The sequence below is a fragment of the Rhinolophus ferrumequinum genome, chromosome 8, assembly GCF_004115265.2.
Source record: "Rhinolophus ferrumequinum isolate MPI-CBG mRhiFer1 chromosome 8, mRhiFer1_v1.p, whole genome shotgun sequence".
Classification (NCBI taxonomy): domain Eukaryota; kingdom Metazoa; phylum Chordata; class Mammalia; order Chiroptera; family Rhinolophidae; genus Rhinolophus; species Rhinolophus ferrumequinum.
In genome coordinates this window covers 62,429,374-62,452,774 of record NC_046291.1, presented here as the reverse complement: position 1 = coordinate 62,452,774, position 23,401 = coordinate 62,429,374, and the positions used below count along the sequence as shown (strand labels likewise).

The 23,401-nt window shown below is 34.9% G+C and overlaps 1 protein-coding gene across 2 annotated transcripts in view; it reads right to left on the bottom strand.

The window, feature by feature from the left end:
* The window catches only part of LY75 (lymphocyte antigen 75), a 114,341-nt gene that overhangs the window by 54,951 nt on the left and 35,989 nt on the right, over positions 1-23,401 (bottom strand). For both annotated transcript variants that reach the window (XM_033112786.1, XM_033112789.1), the window contains exons 14-28: positions 21,940-22,021; positions 20,934-21,002; positions 18,519-18,630; positions 18,080-18,115; positions 17,526-17,701; positions 17,092-17,162; positions 16,745-16,824; positions 16,024-16,163; positions 14,411-14,516; positions 14,026-14,186; positions 8,922-9,051; positions 7,540-7,766; positions 3,713-3,878; positions 2,072-2,239; positions 764-880 (exon numbers count right to left, since the gene is read on the bottom strand). In XM_033112786.1, coding sequence (XP_032968677.1) covers positions 764-880; positions 2,072-2,239; positions 3,713-3,878; positions 7,540-7,766; positions 8,922-9,051; positions 14,026-14,186; positions 14,411-14,516; positions 16,024-16,163; positions 16,745-16,824; positions 17,092-17,162; positions 17,526-17,701; positions 18,080-18,115; positions 18,519-18,630; positions 20,934-21,002; positions 21,940-22,021 — 1,841 coding nt within the window. The remainder of the gene's footprint in view (positions 1-763; positions 881-2,071; positions 2,240-3,712; positions 3,879-7,539; positions 7,767-8,921; positions 9,052-14,025; positions 14,187-14,410; positions 14,517-16,023; positions 16,164-16,744; positions 16,825-17,091; positions 17,163-17,525; positions 17,702-18,079; positions 18,116-18,518; positions 18,631-20,933; positions 21,003-21,939; positions 22,022-23,401) is intronic.

Genomic DNA, 23,401 nt, shown 5'->3' with positions numbered 1-23,401 from the left:
CAACTCTAAGAAAGACAAGTTAGATCGCAAAGAGAAGACTATTTTTAAAATGGTCAGATTTGAGTAATTTAGCTTCTTTTCTACCCTCCCTCTGGCTATCATTGTCCTGTGCCCCTTATTAAGCCCTGTTTTTGGGTAAATGTACGCTTCTGATGCTTTATGCCCACAGAGTGGTTTTCTTTTTTTCTATTTCTAGAACTTCTATGATTTTCAGATCTTTAATTGAGCATCTTTTAAATTGGTCTTATCTCCCCTATTATTAAAGTCTGTGTTTAAAAAAATTTTTTATAGCAATTCTATCTTTGATGTGTGGTATTTAGTCCCGATTCCAATATTCTATCGTCAGATTGCGTGGTCATTTTCTTAATGTATGCCCAAACCAAGGCTATAAATCCAAAGGTACAACATTAGTAGAAGTGTAACTCTGTTCTCAGTAATCCCACATACGTAGTACAGATATAAAGTAAGTATTGGAGATTTATATGGGAATTCTCATTTTTAGTTAGTCTTGAATGGCTAGGAGGGAGAGTAAAGAAGGGAAATTATTTTCTACCATTTAACTCTAAGCTTAGTGGTAAAAGCATTTTAATGTCAAGAGCAGAAACTGTCTTGGCATTTGTATAAGTTACGTAAGTGCATAATTATAATTTTGTATATTGATAAACATATACTTTGAAGAACTATACTTTTATAGCTTGATAAACAAGTAGTTTATAATGAAGTATGAATGTAAATACAGAAAATGTGCAGAGTTACAACTTACTTTCATAAATGATACCTAACATGACCCATGAAGCCATATAATTGAGTTGCAGAAGTTGCTCAAGAACAAAGTTATTCTCCTTTTCATCTCGAATACTCAGAATATGTGATTTTTGATCTGTTAAAAGAAAAATAGTCAACAATTTTAAAAATTACTTATCTAGAACACTTTGTTTTGTTTGACAGATTTAGAAACTTTTATTTCCCAGCTTAATATATTCCCAAATTTAAACAATAACGGAAAATAAGCATGTCAGTTAAAACCATCTCATTGTACTAAAATGAATAGGTTAATTAAAAAGTTTTTAAACATTTTGATGTTAAATTTGGTCTTATAGAAAAGTGATAAACTAGTAGCTGAGTAGAGACTTTAAAACATTGATTTACTTCACTTTTTCCCATTTAAAGCTTATTTTGAGTTGCTACAAATCCACCTATATTAATGACGCATTGTCAAAGACTATAATCATTAAAACCTCTTGGATGGGCTATAAGATAGATCTTCCTTTTCCTTAGAGATCACTCTTATATTAGAGTTAAAAAAGTTTGGTGTTTCCCAAAGTGTGTTCCTCAGGAAATTAATAGGAGTTCCTCAGAAAAAGGCTACAAAAGTAAAAACTTTGCAAATATTGGTTAAACTAATTAAACAAAGTTAAACTTAGTTTATTTATGCCAATATTTCTTAAAGTATAGGCTAACGTACATGTGATGTCCAACCAGAAGCGACAATGTAGCCTTTTCCTAAGGATCCTTTTTGTAGAACATCTAGTGTTCTACACAGCACACTTTGGGGAATAACAGTTGGATACTTTCCAGAGGAATTTCCCACAAAGTTCAGAGGCCTTGGATCCTCAGTGGATCTCATATGAAATATCTGAAGCATCTTGAGAACTGAAAGTGTGAAATATGTACCTCTTTTAATCAGAGCTGCTTCTTTGTCGCGTTTCTACGCTTTCGACCACTCACACTAACCTACTTTTCACTTTGCTCACACCTTGCTTGATTTAACATCTAGTTCTCTGCTTTCTAGTGTAATTTCTTTTCCTTTCAAAGCACAACCCATTTTGTTTATACATGTAAAGACAGACTAGTTGTCTAATGGATGGCTAAAAAAAGAGGTAACTCCTATACTTTCCTTTTTTAACTAAACACAAATTTTAATATTTTGTCATTGGTAATGTAGAAATTAGGAGATGAACATTTTTGAGATCTAGTTACTAGTGATAATTAGAAATATTTATAACATACTCAGGTGAGATTTTTCTAAATGAGCATAGTGTAATATATAATGACCATATAATATACTTACTCAGTTTCTGGCACCTAGAATGAACATCGTCTTGTGTTGTTGCCATATATATATTCTTTGCTATCATGAAATTGTAGCAATAGTTCTGAAATGGTATCCATGGAGTATTTAAAACAGGAGATGGACATCGAACACTGGTAACTGGTTTGACCTCTCTTTCAGTCTCATCTAGAAAAAGAATTAATAATATGAATATTAATTTCAGATATAAATGTAAAATCCTGTTAGCAGTAATTAGACTTGATTTGTAGGAAATATTCAGGAAGCCAAGAAATAATAGCCTGGTGATGCTTGTCCTGTTTATACTCAAATATAATGTGACCTCTTAACTGGCTTTCTATAGGAAGAAATTATTTAACACAGTAATTTTCTTTCTCCTGCTGTGGAGTGATTGGAAGAATGTAAAAAATGAAGTGCTATTAGGTTAAATACAGTTTCTGTCTTTCTTCATCTCCAAACTTCAAACACCAGGGGCCACCTCAGAGAAACTATACAAACATATTAGTAATAGGTACCTAACTATAACTTTGAGAATTCGTCTTCAAGTTTCTGGTTACTTATATCTTTTCTAATTTTAAAGGAACATTTTAATGAAGTATTTGATGTTCTAAATAAGTTATTGTTTTAACCAAAATAAACAGAAATAGTTGAAAATCTGACCTCTAGAAAACCTGATTACGGCTTTTTGTTTCATTTTGTGAAAAGGCCATACATTCAAGAAGATGCAACTATAGATATGCTCTACTCAAAGCCAATCAAACCACTTTGGTATGTAGTAGAGACATTCAGTGTCTCTCCCTGCTCACAGCTACTCGCTTCATCTGTGAAGTAGTATCTTCTTTATACCCCAAACTCACAAATGTGGACCCTGGCAGTTGTAAAACCTCTTTCTTCTGTCTGAGCTAGAGATTGCATTCCTGACTCAAGCTGAGTCCTTCAGATTCTCTCTAAGAAACTGAAAAATGGAATTCAGAGACAGTCAATTCATCTCCAGTTATGGTTATAATTGAAAGCTGCAGAGCTGTGATGTTTCACCATGAGCAGACAGAAGCAGAAAGTATATAAAGAGAAGAGTGTAGATAATAGAGAGGAAACAGAAAAGCGAGACAGAAGACAGGATCTCTGGGGTCCTGCCTCCCATTCAGTTTCTAATTCCCATTCTGCACGAGGCTTAGCTCTATCCTCATTTTTGGGGATCTAAATGTCCTTTTTTGGCTTAAGCTAGCTTGAGCTGGTTGCTGTTACTTACAACCAAATGAAGCTTAACAATGACTCATAGAAGAAAATTTAGTTGTTGATAAGAATTATAAAAGAACTCCCATAAATATAAGTTTTCTATAAGAATATAAACACAAAATAAATGCAAAATGAGGCTAACGGGGACTTGAAACTAAAACGTCAAATACCAGTGTCAGCTGACAAAGATAAAACGTGTCTAAAATAACAAATTAATGACAAAATATTTAATATATTAATTCAACTTGAATACAAATTTTCACAACAAATTTTTATGTAAAAAAGGACACGATTATAATTTCTTTACGATTTCTGAACTAGATTTTACAAAACCACTCCCCCAAAATTCCACTACTCATGAGACTGATCATAATTCAAGAATTAAAATATTTGAATTTAGCATACTTCCTGGATAGTAGCAAATAGCACCCGGTTGATAAGAATTGCAATCAGATGTTTTCCAGAATCCATCAGTGTCTAATAATACACAGTCCTCAAGTTGTGCATTATTTTCAGTCCAGCGAGTAAATTGAAGCTGTTTCCCATCTGACCAACCGAAGTTGAGTTCATCCTACAAGGAGCAGAAATACATTTCAAGAGGCAAAACTTCACGTTACCCCCTTTGTATTACTTTTATCTTATATTTAACACACACTTATATAGCACTTACTATGTGCCAGGCACTGTTCTAAGTGCCTTACAAATATTAACTTATTTAATCCTCACCACAACCATTATATCCATTTTAGAGATGAGGAAACTGAAGGCATGTAACACGTGCAAAGTCACGTAGAATACAAACCGCAGTGCTTGGATTCTACTCCAGGTCATCAGGCCCTAGTGTTCATTGTCTGAAATATCATGCTATGCTGCCTCACACATAATTGGTACCATTGGTTGTTAGAAATCAGAAAGCCAAAATGGAGTGAGGACCACTGATGAAGTGAGAGACAACATGTAATCGTGGAAAGAACATGGGCTTCAGAGCTAAGCATACCTAGTTTTGAATTCTGGTTCGATCACTTATTTTTGATTGTGAGTTTACCTCGCCAAGTTTCTATCCCATCATCTATTTAATGAATGTGACACTTAACATCATGGCTGGAATCAATGGGATAAAGTGTAAAACACATAACTCATTGATTGGCTGGCACACACACAAAAAGCTACATAAATGTTAGCTCCCTTCCTCTTAGCCCCTCGGACCTGTGGATCTCACACCACTGCTTTCACGCTTGTCTTTGGGGAGGAGCTTCCTTACTCACTATAATCTATTGTGCACTCAAAGTCTGTGAACATCTGTCTTTATATCCTGCCAAGTGCCTGACCACTCACCTATCTTGAGAGGCTTTACAGAATAGGTACAGGTGTCTAGAAGATGAACTGTGGGGTCCAGCCCTGTCTGAGCTTCCCCATGGTGCTGCCAGAGCACCGGGCCTTACACAATGGCCCAAGCTTTTCTGGGGCTGCAGCCAATTTTGCATCACTGGTTTATTTGGAATATTGGGCAAATGCCACACACAATCTCCTTAATAGCAAACATGGTCAAGCGTCAATACTACCAACGTTGCATTCTGACCTGTTCCCCACCGGAGTTCCATTTGTAACCTTGTGTCCAGCTAATCCCCAGGCAATGTGGCCCCAAATTTGGCCCTTTGGCCATGGGGCATTGCCTGTACTCTGTGTTGCCCTGCATTCAGTCCCCTTTGCTGCACTCCCCGGTCCTGGGCGGGCCTTTGGAATTTGCATTCCTCCTAGAGAAATCATCCCACACCTTCTATCTCCTTACTGAATACTAAATTTCTTTATTAAGACAATATGTATCTCTTTACTAAATTTTTGACCTTAATTAAAACCTATCTTTTCCAAGAGAATAATTTCCTCTCAGCACCCCCAAGGGAAGGCTGTTTGTTTTTCCATTCCCAGTATCACAGGGCTATGAGAATGGGGTAGTAGGGATTTGTATCTCCTTCTGTCCTTTCCTTTGAGGTTTATGCCCTTCTTATCATTGCCAACTCCCGGATTCCCTGCCTCTCTCTGACATTCACTGAGGCTCTGGCCCCCTCGCTCTTCCCCAGCATTCACTAAGGAGATGCCCCATGTCTTGCTCTGCCCCCTGGTCCCACTACTGATTTAGGGACGTCTATGTCCACGTGGATGACTCACCTGGTTCCCAAGCCTTCTTGACCTCCTCTACTTCTATGTATTTTCACTTCTATGCACTTGAGTGACCCACTGCCACAGCCATACTCTAGACTTTTTATATAACCCAGAACTGCTGCTCTGCGGACAATATAAATATGCCTTAGTTCAGGCCAACATCATGTCCTGCATGAATTATTTTCTACAAGAAACTCTAACTGGTCTCCTCCCTCTAGACTGCTCACTACCTCCCCCACTTCCTGCCCAGTATAATTTTTCTTAAGTAAAAATCTGGTACTGTTGTTATTGTGTTTAAAAATCCTTCAATACCTTCGCATTACTTTCAACACAAAGTTTTATTTATTTATATCCTGTCAGGTTCCAAAGATTTCAGGCAGCTTATGAAGATACACAATAAACAGCTACATAGAAAAACACAGGTGAAGATTGAAAAATAGGATAAGAAACAAGACCCAAATCATTAAGTGGGGGGAAAAAGCTACAAAACAGTGTGACCCCAATTGTCTTAAAAATAAATACGTGTACATAGAAAAATAACTTGAGGGTATATATACCCATTGATTAAGCCATATTTATCACCAGGTACTGCGATTACAGGTGATTAAATATTTTTCTTTTAATTTACTATAACTTTAAAAATTTTCTACAGTGATGATATACTTTTGTTTCAAAGGTGTAATGTGCTTGAAACTAGGAAATATAATAATTTATTACCACCCTCACAAGAGACACAATGATGGGTTTTACATGGTACCAAACACCAAAAAGAAAGTAAGGAAAAGCAATGTTATGAAGAAACTGATACTGTGAGATCTGGGGAAGCAGATTAAGCTGATGATCTGGCTTGACCTGGGGGTACATTTTAAAATATCCAGAGTCTTGGAGAAACTATTCTTCAAGCAATTTCTAAATATTGCTTCTTTTAATTGAGGTTCTGGTAACTGCTGGTGGTAACGAATCCAAAGTTTGTCAAAGATAATGTTTACTTCTGAGTCTATTCTCCAGTTTTGCCCTGACTGGTGTTAGGACTAAATTGTCTTCCATCACATTTTCTCCATGCAGCCCTAAAACCATCTTTGTATATTCAGGGTTATCCTTTGTATATACAGGGTTAACCTTTGTATGTTAGGGTTAAACCTAAACATAACTTAGCTTTGCTTCATAATGCAATGGACGCCTCTCTCCTACTCTGCCAATTACCCTCTCTCTGAGATTTGATTAGGAATATTAGTCTAGGCGACATTTATCTAACTTGGGCGTGCAGCTGCAAGGGGCAAAGGTCACATCACAATCTTTGTAAACGGCACCTCCTATGTAGTGCATAAGGGATGCAGCCTATGTACCGGTCCGGTATCTTACCCTTCAGTACATCTCAGTGGGCAGAATATTGAAGCATTACATGGAGGTCTACAATGTTGAGAGGAATACTATAGCTTTATTTATTTATTTATTTATTTAAAAAACCCTATTAATTATAACTAAAAGTTTACATAGCATAAATATTCCCATTTGTGCTATATGTAGGTAGTTTAGTGTTGGGAATTAATAAGAGACCAGCATTCCTTGCAGGGCTCTAAAATAAAATGAAAAATACCTAAGACATCTATCCAAGCGCTTGAGATGTGGCAAAACATTATTCTAATCCCTTCTTAGAGTGATGTAATTTCACTCTGCGGATTCTGAAAGGGATGAAAAGGATTCTTCAACACCATCCTCAGTGCTTCTACCCACACAGCCCCATTTGATGTTTTAATTCTTCCCTTCATTGGTTGAGGAGACATGGCCACTCCTGATTCCAGTTCAGTCTTTCAGTGGAATAAATAAAAAGAAGCGCTCAGCTATAGATGTCCACTAAACTTTTTTCTTAATTTACACAATAAAGCATCAGATCTTTCAGCACTGGAAAGACCACTGCCACTAAACATGATGTAATTCACATGATTCATTCCCTGGAGTAAAATTTTATGATTTCCAGTTTCTTTTAGTCTTCTGTGAGAGAGGTGATAAAATCTCAATAAAAAATATTACATTCCATCACCCAGTCCTGGCAGCTGGGACTGAAAACTTACGTCTTGACTGGAGAGTCCGATCCATAAGGAGGCGTTATGAAGGACCGCCTGCACAGTTAGGTACGCCTGCTGGTAAGGGTCTGTGATGCTCACCAGACGCATGTTATGTTTCTCACACTCCCTGAGAGCATCAGACCAGGTCAGAGTCTTCAAGATTATTTTGTACAGATTATTTAGATGCTTTACAGTTTCTGAGGTATTCTTCAGGGTTTGTCTGCCTCCAATTTCTGTGCATAAAAGACAAAAAAATCTCACGAAATCCACCCACTCTGTAAGTCACTGGATATTTTTTCAAAATTTTCCTACAAATAATGTACTTTAGACATTACTTATCTATTCATTTATTTGAGATTTTGGGTGGAAGAACTATATCTTCCTTTATGCCTTCAGTAAAATGTCTGAGCTACAACATTTGCTTTCTAAAATCAGAAGAAAATTCTGTTTTAGTTGATCTAATTTAGGAAGAAGAAAAGCTATAAATAAAAGTAGGCTGCGATAAGATTACCATTTCAGGTTGGCATCAAATACTTCCTTGGTTTGAACTGCTTCAATAAGAGAAGGTGTTAGGTGTTCCATTACAAAGTTTTCACCTGGGAGAGCTCCCACGAGAACACGTACAAAATCATCCACGAGAGGAGATATTTAAATTATTATTGTTTTACAGTACTTTTCTGAATAAGGTAGTTAATAAAAAGTATGAGAGAAACGAGCAAAGATTAATTTAGCAAAATGTTTTCAGAAGTACTTGGATTATCTACTTGAGGTTCTCATCACATAACATGATTTGTTTTCTTTGTTTTGTTTTTTTAAATCACTTGTTAAAAACTTATTGTGATCAATGAAAATAAGTTAATACCTCTTAAAGTATCTTTTTGAAAATATGGATGATTCCTGTTTTTAAGTACACATTTTAGTTTTATTTGGATTATAGGAAGTCACAGACAGTGATCCATTTATAGTGTTTCACATCCTTTTTTTAGTGCTAAATGTAACGTGAATGTTTATACTGAACTCAATTTAAAACATGAAGCTTTTTCTCCTCTTTTTCCCATGATAGAAAAGAAAGTCTGAAAAAAATGCTAGAGTAGAAAGGAGAATAAAATTCAACCATAACTTATCATCATTAGGCAACTCTTATTAATAAATTCTGTCTGATACTTAATTTTGATATTTAATTAAATATGGCCACGATACTTGAAAAAACCTCATTCCATTTGAGATAATCTGACTCACTGAGCCAATATGAATGTAGTCATGCTGAAATTTTATGGAAGCTATATGATTACAAATTAATATTAATTCATTTATAAGAGTTTTGTGAAAAAGTACTGTACATAGCTAATAGCATAAAATACCATAGTTATCTAGATAATAATCTATACCTGAGTATTTCTGACAGAGAGACAGAGTATGGCGTTCATTGCAGGAAGTGAAATTCCAAGTTCCAGTAAAAGGTGACTTCCGGTGGTTGAGCATTAGAGCACAGTGGTAGCGGGACTCTTCATCAAAAATCTAAACAAAAAGGCAAATAGGCACAGGCAGTCATGAAACGAATAGGCTGAAGATCTTAGCAAGAGAACTTTACATTCCAAATTGGATTTTTCCTCCTATAAAAAATTCCATTAAGAAGCTGACTGTGAAATCCGTAAGAAAATGCTGATAAACTTCCAAAGCCTGAGAAAAGGGCAATTAACTTTAGAAATTATAAAATAAAATAGTGGCGATATTGAGAAATATATCTTCAAAACAGACAAAGAAAAAGTTAGAAATGACACAAGACAGAATTACACTAATATTTAACACTCTGCTATCATTCCTGATTAGCACAAAAGTAGTGATTATTAACTCAACTTGTTAGATGTTTATAAACTTTTTATAATGACAATTTGTGTATCACACAATAGAGAACCCACATTGAAGCATTGATCCTATACTGGTCACTACAAAAGTTCCATAAATATAAGTATTTATCTAGATTCCATTTTGTGATCACAAATCAATAATAATAGACGTAAAAATTTATTCAAAGTATACTGTCCTTATACTTTTCTGTCTGTTTGAAACATAACACATTTAGAAAAATAAGAAAAACTTATCCCAGGAGATACAGATTAAAAAAACAATAACAATTACACACATGCTGCTCAATAAACATTAAACCAAAAAATAAATACAGGAAAGAATAATATGAGCAATGTTATAAAGGATATGAGTAAAACTTTATGTGGAAGCAAATGTGTATTATTATAAATGTATTCTGTATATTAAAGGAAAGATGAACTAAGATTAGAAAATCATAAAAAATATAACTCCCAAGAAAAACAGGATAGAAAAATGTAGTAGTACCGGTAAATATATCTCAAGTAATAGTAGTAGAGGGTACAGAAGAGGAAGGAAAAAGCCAAAAACATATATCAGTTTTTGTAAACATCTAAATAAGAGAAAGGAATTTCTCTAAATAAGAGAATCTGCAAAATAAGACATGTGGATTTAAAAATATGATAGCATATATAACTTTAATATATTTGAAAATCTTAATGAAATAGACAACTTTCTTGAAAAATGCAAATTAGCATAATTGTTATAAGGAGAGTAGAATCACCAAAATGTACCAAGAACTTTAGAGAAAATTGAAAATTAATAATAAACAGCTCATTTTAAAAACTACGTGTCACATACTGTGCTAAAAGCTTTAAATGAATTCTTATGTAATCCTCACATCATAGTACAGTTTCGATAGTATCAGATAAAACATTATAGACAAAAAATTGGGGCTTAAGAAAAGTTAGGTGAACTTCCAAAGGCATACTAAATGGAGTTCAAACCCAGACAATTTGACTCTAGAATTAGGACGTCAACTACCGCACTAAATCCCTTTATTATTAAAGAATGATCTCTGAAAGGACCCTAACATCACATGGATTTGTAGGTAGTTCCTTGAAACTTTCAGGGAAAGATAATTCCCCAGGCTGAGTACTAATTTTAAAACACAAAGGCAAAAAGCTAGATCAGTTCATCGTATGAAGCTCACGTGATTAGAAAAAATATCTGACAGTATGGCATAAAAAAAATTAACTCTATGAACAGAGATGAAAACATTCCCAAATAAAATTCTAACAAATATAATTCAGTAGAATAGTAAAATAATAATCCATTCGGAGCAACTAGATTTTATGACAAGAGGATAAAGATGGTTTAATATAACATCTATTAATGTATTATACTACGTGTCAATAGGCCTAATGGAAAAAATTATATGACAATTTCAATAGATGCTGGAAACAGGTTTTAGAAAACCCAGTACTTATTCCTGAATAAAAATTCTAGTCATAGGATGACATATCTTAAAGAGTCAACATCATATACATATAACAATGAAAGATTGCACACAGTTCCATTAAGTCTTGATCATGCCTAGGATAGTGTTTATTACTCCTAGTATTTAACATGGTTCTAGAAGTCCTCCATATGTAATGAAGCAGGAGCTGTTAATTGCAAATTATGAATGTCTAATTAGGAAACTTAAGAAAATCTATTGAAAAACTGAGAAGTAATAAGAGCTTTTAGCAAGATGCATGCCTATGAAACAAATATATAAAAATCCCCAAACAGTAGCTTTCCTATATATATCAGTAAGAAAATCAAGAAAAAGCTGCCATTCTCAATGGCGGTAAGAAACAGTACCCCTATAAAAACTTCTCTGAGAGATCTAAAGAAAGAAATAAATGGAGAGATATGTTATACCATATTCTTAAATTGGAAGATCAATAAAAAGATGTCAATTCTCCCTAAAATGTTGTCAAAGTCTCACCAGAAGTTTTTTATTTCATTGTTTTCCTTGGAAATTGACTAAATGTCTGGAAGAATGGACAAGAATAGCTAAAAATATTTTAAAGACATATAATAAAAGATAACTAATCCTATTATTGTTTTTAAATATGGTAAAATTATAGTATTGAGATCAGGGAGTATATCTTATACACGCACTTCATATATGATAAAGGAAGCAACCTATATTGCTTTTGACAAATGGAAGTATATACAATAAATAATGCTAGACAACTGGCAAGGATTAGGGAAAAGGATTAAGTAGTCATTGACAACACAGACCATATATCGTGGATGTATCATGCTGTCAGAAATAAAAGGTAACTTAAAAAACAAAATGAAGAAAATAGAAGCATACATTTAACTACCATTAACATGATGGACTTTCTGACTGAAAAGCAATGGAGGTAAAAAAGGGAAATAAACAGATTTGAAAAAATACAAAAAAAAAAAATCAAAACTTATTCCTGTAATAAGTTTGGTATTCAGACCTAAAGAAAAAAACCTAAGGAAATATTTGCAATAAACACAGGAAACACAGGGTCAGCACGTTTACTATTCCCATAGTCATAACGTCAGTAAGAAAGAATTAATGGGCAGATGATAGATGAATGGGCAAAGAATAAGAACATCCACACTTGATAAAATTCAAATTACTGTCGAATTTACAGAGGCTTGTTTTCATTAGAAATCAGAGAAATAGAAATGAAAATATAATATACTTTAAACCACCAAATGAGCAAGAATTTTTAGAAGATAACACAACTTAGAAGCAATGTTGTAGAGAAGCTAAGAATGCTGGCTGTGCACGGAGAGGCAGCGTGAACACTGGCAAGTTACACGACTCTCTCTGTCTGTCCCTGCATTTCTAAGATAGGAAAGGAACAAGGGACCTTTTCACATCTATTGTGCAGATTAAATGAAATAATGCCTGTGATGTATTAGCAGAGTGCCTGATACATATTAGCTGCTCAACAAATGTTAGAAATTCTTAATATGTGGGTATGGATAGAAGGACCATCATAATATAATGCTGACAAAAATATAAACTCATAAATCTTTCTGGGAAGGAATTTGGTAACCAAAACTTTATTTCTTTCTTTTCATCTGGCTATATGACCTCCAAAGTCTATTTTAAGGAGGTAACCTGAAATATAAGCAAAGATTATGCACAAAGATGTTTACTGAAGCACTATTTAGGATTATATAAAACTGGAAATAATCTAAATACCATTGCTTAGGTAAATGATGGTGTATCTATCAAAAAGTACCATGCAACCATGAAAATGCTTATCACGTACATCTTTTAATGGCATAAGAAACTACTTATGATATAATACTGTGAGAAAAGTGATAGAATACAATAGTATATATACTAATGATCTTATCTATCTCAAGAAGACAATATATAGAAAAGCCTAAGAAGAAAAAAATGCTGAAACATTCATTGTGAGTTCCTAGATCATGGTTCAAATATCTTGTGAGACTCATTTAGTAGATCATTGCAATGGATCTTGACTCACATTTGTGATAATGAAATAGGATGGGATAGGATGGGTATAATGAATAGATTAAACTACAGTAGTACAGACTAGAAAGAAATATCAATATGCAGAGGCTCTAAGGGTAAGTATTGCCTGAAACTATTGTGTGAATGCAATATTACATTTAGATCGATGTACTGGATGGTGATTTAAATGTATGGGTCATGGTTAAAAATTAGAAAGCCACTGGCCTAAATATAAGTGGGATATGGGTGGGTATTTTTCTTTATTGTGTTTACTTTTCTATAACTTTCAAATTTTCTATAATAGCGAAGGATTATTTTGATATTTACTTTGTACATAATCACATATGATTCAGAGTTCCCTTAGCCACCAACACCAATCTTGAGCCAAGTTACATTGCACCAGGAACATTAGTTGATTATTATCTAGGACGTATTTTTGGAATTTGACTTTAAAGTTAATTTCTTCATCTTTGTCCTTGGTGCTAAAGGTGGTGTGTATCCAGCAAATAGGGAAGACAGAAGCAGTTTCATGGTATATGATAACTATTGTTAATACAACACCTTCCTCCCTTCTATAGCTTCTTTACATTTAGCTCTTAGGGAAAAATGATCAATAATCTCCATTTTTGTACTTTTTGCCTCAGGAGACTGAGGCTGACAGCTCCAAATCACAAAATATTAAGTAAAGCATTTATAAACCGCTTCTATTTGCAATGCACTACTTGGTTGTTTCACATGGTTGTGAAATAAGTGCTATGGATCTGATGCTATTGTGAAAAAGCAGGGCATACACGGTACGTGAAGGCCCGCGAAGTTCCAGTTGTTGTTCTTCTCGTGACAGCTTTATTGAGATATAACTCATTATGAAACAATGCACCCATTTAAAGCACACACTCCATAGCTTTTAGTATATTCAGAGTTGTGCAATCATTACCCCCAATCAATCTTAGAACATTTTCACCATCCCAAAAAGAAACGCCCTACCCTTTCACCATCGTTCCCAATCCTTTCATCCTCCTTAGCCTCTGGCAATCACTAATCTACTTTCTATCTTTATAGATTTACCTATTCTGGATGTTTCATATAAATGGACCACTCACAAAATAGTCTCTTGTTGTTAAACCAATAATTTATTCAAAAAAACTTACATTTGTTGGTATTCGTAGCCTCCGACCAACCAATAGTGGGTGAAAGTTACTGAATGTCAGCTCTCTGTTATCTATCCACTTGTTTATCCTTTCATAGGCTGTCCAGCGCAAACCAATCCATAAAGTAGCTTCCATATCCAGAAGCAAGACTGTAATAAAATCTGAAAGACATTTTTTAAAAAGCATTTGACTTATTCAGATTAAAAATATACTAAAAATGTCAACGAATACCTATTACTTATCCAACTACCAAGATAGTCTTTTACCTACCCTGTAAAAAAAGTAGTTTAATTGGATTTTTAAAATATGTTAATTCTCCTCAGCCTCCCAAAACTAACTTGGTCCCATATCAGAATAAAACATGTTTCCAAAACAATTCTGCTACCTTGTTCTCTCTGGTTCATCACTGTAGGAAGAGTGCCACCATAGGTGTGACAAGTATCGCTTGCTTCAGAAAATGTGACAGACTTGGGTTTGATCTTTAGAAAACACTGCAAACAAAGAACATATATGAAGCACAAAATTCAAGACATGAGAAAGCTCACATAGGAAATAAATGCCTCATTTTTTTAGAGGGCTGCTAATTTTTGGTCTGTGAGACATGGAAATATACAAAGTAGTACCATAAGAATGCAGATGTTTACTGTCAATTTAAACAACTGAAGAGTGGTTTTCAAACCAATTTTTTAAATCTCCCATTTATTGAGTACTTCCTCTGTGCTGAACAGTTTGCATAATATTATCTCATGTAACTCTCACAATGGATGGGGAAACTGAGGCATAGGGAAGTTAAGTAACTTTACCCATAAGTGAAATAGCCATACAGTGGTATGGTCAGCCCTGGGACTCTGTTATACCTGAGTTCAAAGTCTGTACTCTTAATTATCACCTCCTTATAGATTTTCACAACCCCACATTTTAAAAGAAATCATCCCTCTCTCTCTGTTTCTTAGCAGACTACTTTAATTCGAATTTACATCAACTGTGTAAATTAATTTAGTCCCAGTACCTTGGGGGAAACAAAAGATTGTCCTAATTTTAAAAAGTCAAAATACACCCCTACTAATTTAACTTTCTAACAGATGATTTCAGCTCTCAGACACATCTCTTTTTCTTTTTGATGTTATGATCATGTTAGCGTGGAGTAGTTTCTTCCAAATTGTGTTTCTTGAAACATTCTACAAAATGTTTTTATTTCAGCCTCCCTACAGACTGGAGTGGCCAGTGAGATATAAGTCATTGGGAGGTTTCTAGAAGACTCTAGAGAAAACACCCTGAACTTGAGTGTGAAAGCCTTAGGTTAAGGATGGTAGAGCCGAAAGACAAAAGGAGCTTGGATTTAAAGACTTCACAGAGCTTACATATCAACCTCAGCCTACTTACCTTCAAACTTTTACGTAATAAAATAAAGGTTTTAACATACTGTAGCAATCTCTCTTTTTAGCACCTAAATACATTTCCTAAGAGATACATATACCAATATGGATTATGCATCTCAAAGAAGCAAATAAAGAATGTAGCATTTCCCAAACCTATTTAATCATAAATACCACTTGGGAGGCAAGATCAATGATTAACATTTGGTATGTGTAGTCCCCAAAAAGTAGTTCGGGAAACGCTGGTATAATTCTATTATTGGTAGATGCTGCTTGGATGTGTTCTTTAAAGGGGAAAATTTATCAGCCAGCAATTTAGTCAGTTTCCTATATGCCATAGAGATTGTCCTGACTATTCAATGTCTTATTATCCATTGACAGATAAATTTCAGCAAGCATTAATAGTAACAAAATAGGAACAGTGTTTTGAAAGACCTGTAGGCATGACTAACTTGAGAGTTAGCTAACTTGGTTCCGGGCAACGTAGAAGATCAAGTGAGATGTTTGAAATATGCAGAGGCTGTCTTGTTGAAGTTATGTGATGGGTTGCCATTCTGCCACAGGCCATACAGCCATCACAAAAGCAATCATCATTTGCACAGTGTAGCAATTCTCTTTTTACCTTATTCAGAAAAGGAATCCAATCCCCAGAGCATTGTATTTTAGCTGCAGAATCTGGACTATATTTTTCCAATGAAGATACATTATATTTTTCACAGATGAAGGGCAACCTGGTGCTACAGTCTGCTGGCTTATTTAAATCTGAGAAATGAAAAGCAGGATTAGTGTGGTGAGAATTTTCTATTCAGCACATTTTAAAAACAATCCAGTAATAAAGAAAGTCTCTTTAAATCAATCTTCCCCAAATGGTTAAATATATATTCCTTTTCTTCTCTAGCCATTTTTGTCTTCTATTTCTATTCATAGAGCATACCAATATTGCCTATAAAAATGCACACATTTGGTGTAACGACCACAGTTACCACAGTTCTTGATGGCAGGAAATAGAGTTGAAGAAGGCTAATGAGGGGGAAAAGGAACTAAATTATATTTTAGAACTGCTGCCTGTTTATCTTTACAAATTTGTCTATTAGTTTGTATTAGTGCTTATTAGTTATGAGTGTGGTAACTTTATTTTTAAGTAATTTGTTTCAGGATACAGGAAGTCAAAATATTCACAGTGAAAATACCTTTATTTGCATTTGGAATTTGAGTCATGCTCATTAGCCATAAATGAAGCTATCAAACATATAATCAAAAAGAAAGCAAGATTAAGCTAGTAATTGAACCTGAATTTCACATATTATATAATCAACATTAAAGGATTTGGGAATTAATTTTACCCCTAAGCCAAGTCTTGGCAGAAATATACAAGCATTCTTCTCCGAATGTTAAAGGAAAGTGATGCCACGGATGTCGTGAGCTGAAAGAAAATGAGAGATGTGATTACTCAGAATGTAGTTACATGTTTCATCCTGTTTTTTACTGTAATTTTATTTCTAAATTTAATGTTATACCATTATTTTATACCACTTAATTCCTTATGCTAATATGCAAAAGGACTTGGTTTCTCTAGGAAGTTTATGGATTCATGTTCAAAACTAATTATAAATGGTAATCCATTTAAAAAGGAAATTTGATATTGCTTCTTTCAAATGATAACTTTAAAAGCATCAATGAGATCACATACTACATAAAGTGACGGTCCATTTTGTGGTGCTGGTCAGTTCTCACCCACCACTTCTGTTCATCATCAGATATCTGAAAAACAAACCAAACATCCATCCTTACATGTGCTGAGTTTTATAGAAGAGTTGTGATTTAAATACTGTCTCCCCATAACCACTAACCACTAAACTTTCCAGACATTCCGTTACTTTGGTCTCTAAATTACACAAATTACCAGGTCCTTTCACCAAAAAAGCAGTTTGAAAATTATTTTTATCTTCACAGGCCCTATTTCATATGCAGAAAATACGGTTGCTGTAATTATGCACATTCATTAGTTGGACATATAGTGTCCCATTGCAATTATTGTAGATTTTGGCAAGATTTTTGAAATATTTTTCATGGAATAAATGTAAAAACAAGTAAAATATTTAATAAGATGTCCTTTTGAATTACATTTGCTATTTTGTTTTTGATGGCTTTTAGTCCGACAAAGGATGTTAAAGTAGCCAGAGAGCTGTGATTGCTAGCACAATACAGGACAGCCTCTTCGTAGTTTAAATGAGGATCAGCAACAAACCAATATTCACTCCCTTCTATTACAACCGCAGGTCCATGAATTCCAGCACGCTCTAAAAGAGAAGAATATCAGAGTTATGTCTGTGCAAACCAAACTGCACCCTGTAAGCATGGATTACTGTTCTAAACTATTTATAAATAGTAATCCATTTAGAATCACTGACTCTCTTTGGCCTGAGCAGTGCTGCCTGAAAGGAACCCGGGACTCCTGAGCCATGAGTGACTCTGTCACCCAGTCAGAGAAAGACAAATCCAGCCTCATAATCTCATCCCATATCAGCCAACCACCTTCCCTGCCTGGAGATACCTCATCTCACAGACGATGTGATAGAGAACAAGCTGGCACTTAGGCCTGGGCTTAAATAATTAAGTAAACACATTATTGAAAAAGTAAAAGCAGCATTGGCTACATTTCAATTTCCTTAACTCACCTGGATTGTACCAGTCTGGTGTTTTGAGAGTACGACCTGTATAAGGAAGAAAGCAAGTGGCTTAAGTGTCGTATCCAATTACAGATCGTGGCTATAAGCGCCTTCAGTCTAACTCAAGAGGACTTGCAGTATTGCTGAGTTTTGTCCATTTCTGGCCAAACCCTTTCCTTTCATGTTATGATTGCTTCAGATTGAATTTTGCGGGGCCTATGCTATAGCTGTTTTAGTGGCAACCAAAAAGGCAGATCTGTTAAATATTCATAAAGTATTATTAGCAGTTATTCTGCCTTACAGCAGGGAAGTCACAAAGGAAGACGAGATGGATAAATATAGCTAATAAAGTACTAATAAATAAATGAATATACCTTTAAACACCATAATTATAGACTAAAATCCTCTCTTAGGTACTTTTGGCTCAGCATGCTCAATGTTCACTTACCTTTTGGAATCTGGCACACCCATTCAAGTTTTGTATCACAAGCAAAAGGCCTTAAAGACATGAATTCTCTCTCAGACAAATACCAGCTTCTTCGCCATGGCCTATCCGTGACCTAAAGGAGGAAGAGGATTGCACAATATTTTGATGTTGATGCACTAAACTGTACACCCTATGGTCTTTAACTCTATTTTAGCTCTAGCACCTAAGATATTTAGTTTAATGAATGAATGAAGTGTTGGAACAGTAACAGCCTAAGCATGAGCCTTCAAAGGGTCTCGTACAGGGAATATACCATAAGGTCATGTTTATGTCCAAAATGCAAATTATTGTGGGGTTTTTCTTCTTTTCTGTTTTTGTTGATATGAAATTGTAGAATCTTACACCTTTAAATTTGGGAAAGATCATGTTAGAAAAGAATATTTGGTTCAGTGGTTTCCAAACACCTGGCTGTATTAAAGCAGATCTATGAAAAGTGACATAAAAGTCTGGCCTTAGGGGCCCAGGCTCCTTCTCTGACGTTGCTCTGTATTCTTAGGATGTTACCCTCCTCCACATGGTCCAAGATAGCATTTGACAAATTCCAGCCAGCAAGCAGGGGTGTAAGGAATGGGGACGGCATGACCTGGGAGGATCATCCATCACTTTTTGGACTGTTTTCTCTTAAGGCCAAAATTCTGGTGGGTGCTGTGGCAGGTGAGGTAAGTTTCTCCTTCTAAAGCGCGGCCCTGGCTGGCCTTATTCCGGATGCACATTGCATCAGGGTTTCTCTTATTTAGTTTTTGGTAGTTTTTGGTGGACCTTTTCACACATGAGGACTCTCCTTACATAGAACATAGTCTATTGCATCAGTGTTCTGGAAATTTCGCAAGCTGTCTGAAGTTTTCACCTTTTCATGTGTTAAATTGGGAATTCTATAAAAATGGCATGATACCATACAGTAATGCTTTACTGTGGCCTTCTCAGTTCTCATCCAACCTTCCTATAACATTTCTGGTCAATTGCTGTCTTGACTCTCCTTCTTGGGCTTACATAGCAAAAGATATATTATCTAGATGTCTCTTCCTTCCTTATCTTCTTACATTTTATGTGTTGGTGATTCCCTCAAATCTACTTCTTGGCCCTTTGCGCTTTCTTTTTATGTACATTTTTCTTCCAGCTCCAGTCTTTTGCTTTCTACTTACTATAGTATATTTCTTACAGCTAGCTTGGATTCAAAATATCTAAATTAAAATGCACTATTTTCCCATAAGCCAGCACCCTTTTGATTGTTTCTATAAATGCCTAGTCACAAAGCATAGTGGACCCAGACACGTGGATTTAAATTTTAGTTCTGTAACCACATACACCACTCAGTGTTCAAATGTCTTCCCTGTAAGATGAATTTGGTATCAGTACCTACCTCACAAGGTGGTTTAAGTATTAAGTGAAATAATTTTTGTGACATGGCTAGCCCTGCCTGGCTCATGAATTAACAAGTATTAATGGCTGCTATCATCATCATCATCTTTACCACAATGACCATCATTATTCTCCCCCGACACTCTTGCTTTTGCATGTAATTTATACATTGTCTGCCATAACCCTTGTAATTGCTTATTTACTTGTATTTATCTTCTACTAGACGTAAGTTCTGTGAAGACAGTGACTGTTTTATACCTTGCCATAGATGTATCCCCAGAGCATACAGACTGCTTGGACATACCACTTATGGAATGAATACACAAATGAATTCTGCAAAGGGAGATGCCTAACTGGTCTTTTATGTCTTCACTTCCTATTTGTTGCATTTTGAAACCTGTCTTCAAGATGAATTTTCTCATACCCACTTTAGTTCATGTCAAAAACCTTTCAGTAATCTGTTGCCTACCAAAAAACAGCACAAACTCCTTAACCTGGCAGCGATCTAATTTCCCGACTTTGTTTTCAACCAAAACACCAGTGAAAACTTCTTGATCTGTCTTCTGTTCTGCTCACTGCCTTAGCCTCTCCCTTCCACTCCTACTTTATCTTATACAACTTCCTCATACCATTTCTGCATTAGAAAACCTTACCCTATCCTACCTGACCAAACCTCATCCCTCCTTCAGGCCCAAATCAAGTCCCACCTCTTTCTGGAAATAGGCCACAGGCATCACTTTCTCTTCTGGGTTTCATTAGCCCCCTCCCTCAACCCACTTACTTGGAGCTTATTACTACATAGTGATAAGAGTCGTCTTTCTTGAATATGAATTTTATCTTCTCAAATTAAGTATAAATTAGGTTCCCTGAGGGCCGGGCCATGGGTATATGTCTTACTTCCCATCACACCTACTGTCATGCTCCATACACAAACAGCACTTCACGGATCCATTGCCTGAATGCACACGATGCCAGCTTTAGTTTTAAAATATGCAGATTGTCCAGCTTTGTACTGACCTTGACAGCAGCACAATCTCTGATATCATAATCCTGCTGAAACTCATTTTCCATGATAATCGTAGACACCTTAAAAGACAAGAGAGGCTTGAGAATTTAAGACTGATGTATAAATATTTGCAATTTAGATGTAATTTAGGCAGCTTTAATAACCCAAGTGCATTCCTATGCCATGGATGGAAAACTTTTTCATCTCTTTTTTTTATACCAGGATGCTAAATCATGAGAGGACTTAGAAAATGTCATAATGTCAACAGTTTCCAAATAAAGGAAGCTGCAGTTTTGGAAGTGGAGGGGTAACAGTGTATTAAGTTCATGGTTGGAGTCACAGAATCAGGAGCTTGCAAAAGACTTTTTTTCCCCTCTTTTTTGCATGTGTTGAAATGCTGGTTATTCGTTGACCTATTCTTAGATGTGCTCCAATTCTAAAATGAAAGTCAAGGGCTTTTACATTTAGAAAGAATACACACTGAATTAACACAATTGTAACAAGGAGGAAATATTTAACATCTGAGAATAATCCATCCCTGTAAGTATCACCTAAAACTTCTCTTTAGGGTAATGTAAACATTTGAAATAATATTTAAGGACATTTTAAGGTACCTCCAAATAAATCATTTCTCCCAATAAAGATACTTCATTTTTTACATGACCCTTATATTTTAGATAATAAAAATAAAAGCTTCTCCTTATGAAAAAAAAAATAAAGAAAAAGAAAAAAATCAGTTGTACCACCCCAAGATGACCACAATATCTGTATATCTATATTTTTATATTTTTGGACTATATAGAGAGAGCCTATACATATGATTATTTTTTTAAAATAAAAATTAGATTAATAATTTCCCTTCCCCCACACTTCAGATTTGTGAATCTATTTCCATTTCAATAAAGATACAACATTAATTTAATGGTTGTATGTGGATGTATTATTTAACAATCAACTACCTTGTTATTGAAACAAATACTCTTTCCATGTTATCCCAAATAAAAAAGTTAAACTTACTGGTGTGCGATCGCTCCACTGCCAGGCTCCTTGCAAGTCAGGGCTCCTTTTGTTCAAACCTAACCACAGCCAACGCTGGTTACTATGTGAAAAGGAAGTGTTGAATAAATTTGAGCACAACATTCGGCAAAAATATTTAGCATTCACAATATCTAAAATGCTTAGGACATGTATGTTTATTCAGAAGACCTGTCACAAACTGAAACGCACTGTTTCAAGCTATGTAAAGAAGTCTTTTGAAATGAAACTGAACCCTAAATATGGGGTAGCTGTCAAAAAAGTACCCCATTTTATAAAATTAAATTTTAAGTTCTTTCCTTCACATAAAGGCAAAAACTATGCTGCTTTGAACTTAAGAGAGAAAAAAGTATATGATTATTCCAAAACTTCTACTGCAGAGCTTCAATATTAGACAATGTTTTCAGTTACAGTCAAATACAACAACAGCATTTCCTTAAAGCGTCTGTCCGTAACACTATCAAATCTTTTCTTTAAAATGCAGAACACACCATTTGGCTAAATTTTAATTAAACATGATTTTTAAAACTTATTTAATTCCTACTGCTCATTCAGTTTAAAGTAAACAAGTATTTTCTAAATGCCAAACTCCATGGGCTATGCTAGAGCAATATAATTAAGCAATCGCTTAAGTGATTATATTTAACACTCATAACTACTATACCTCTACGTACAAGGCACTGAGCCACGTGCAATGGTGATACAAGACCTAATATCCACCCTCAAACGGCACATAAACTAATCAAGGAGACAAGATATATATGAACAAAGAAAATATAAGACCATTTTTGAAAGACATCAAATGATATAAAATTTGCATACATTGTTGATGCTATAAAAGTTCCGAAAACGAGAAGTCATTGTGGACTGCAGGAAGTCAGGAAACATTTTGTGAGGTTGATAGGACAAAAGCCAGTCTTCAAACGATGGCTAATGTTTCCTTCGAGCCATAATCTGAGTGTTTATCATGTGCCAGTATTCAGATTGGCTGAGAGGAAAAAGGACAGGTATTCCAAGAAAGAATATATACAAGAACAGATAGAGGCAGGGACGTATGTTGTAAGTGATCCCTTTCCCTCAATGAAATGTATGCTCTGGCCAGGGAGATATTGTCAATATAAATAAAATGATATAACCATGAAAAAATTTTCTCCACTTCTAACCCAACTTGAAAATAATCTCTAAAATGTATTATACTTTCTAGGCCTTAAAACGTAGACCATTTTCCATGTAATTTTTTTGGTGATGTTAGTTTCTTTCCATATAACTTAACCTTCTGATTGCATATACTATGTATCATCACTACATATGAGTGTTTATTATAAATGCATAACTATGTATGTGTTATATGGACATAAATAAAACACATATTAGAGAAGGGATAGGATCAGAATCTAAAATTAATTCTTACTCTCAAGTTTAGTAGAATATATGGAATATATGG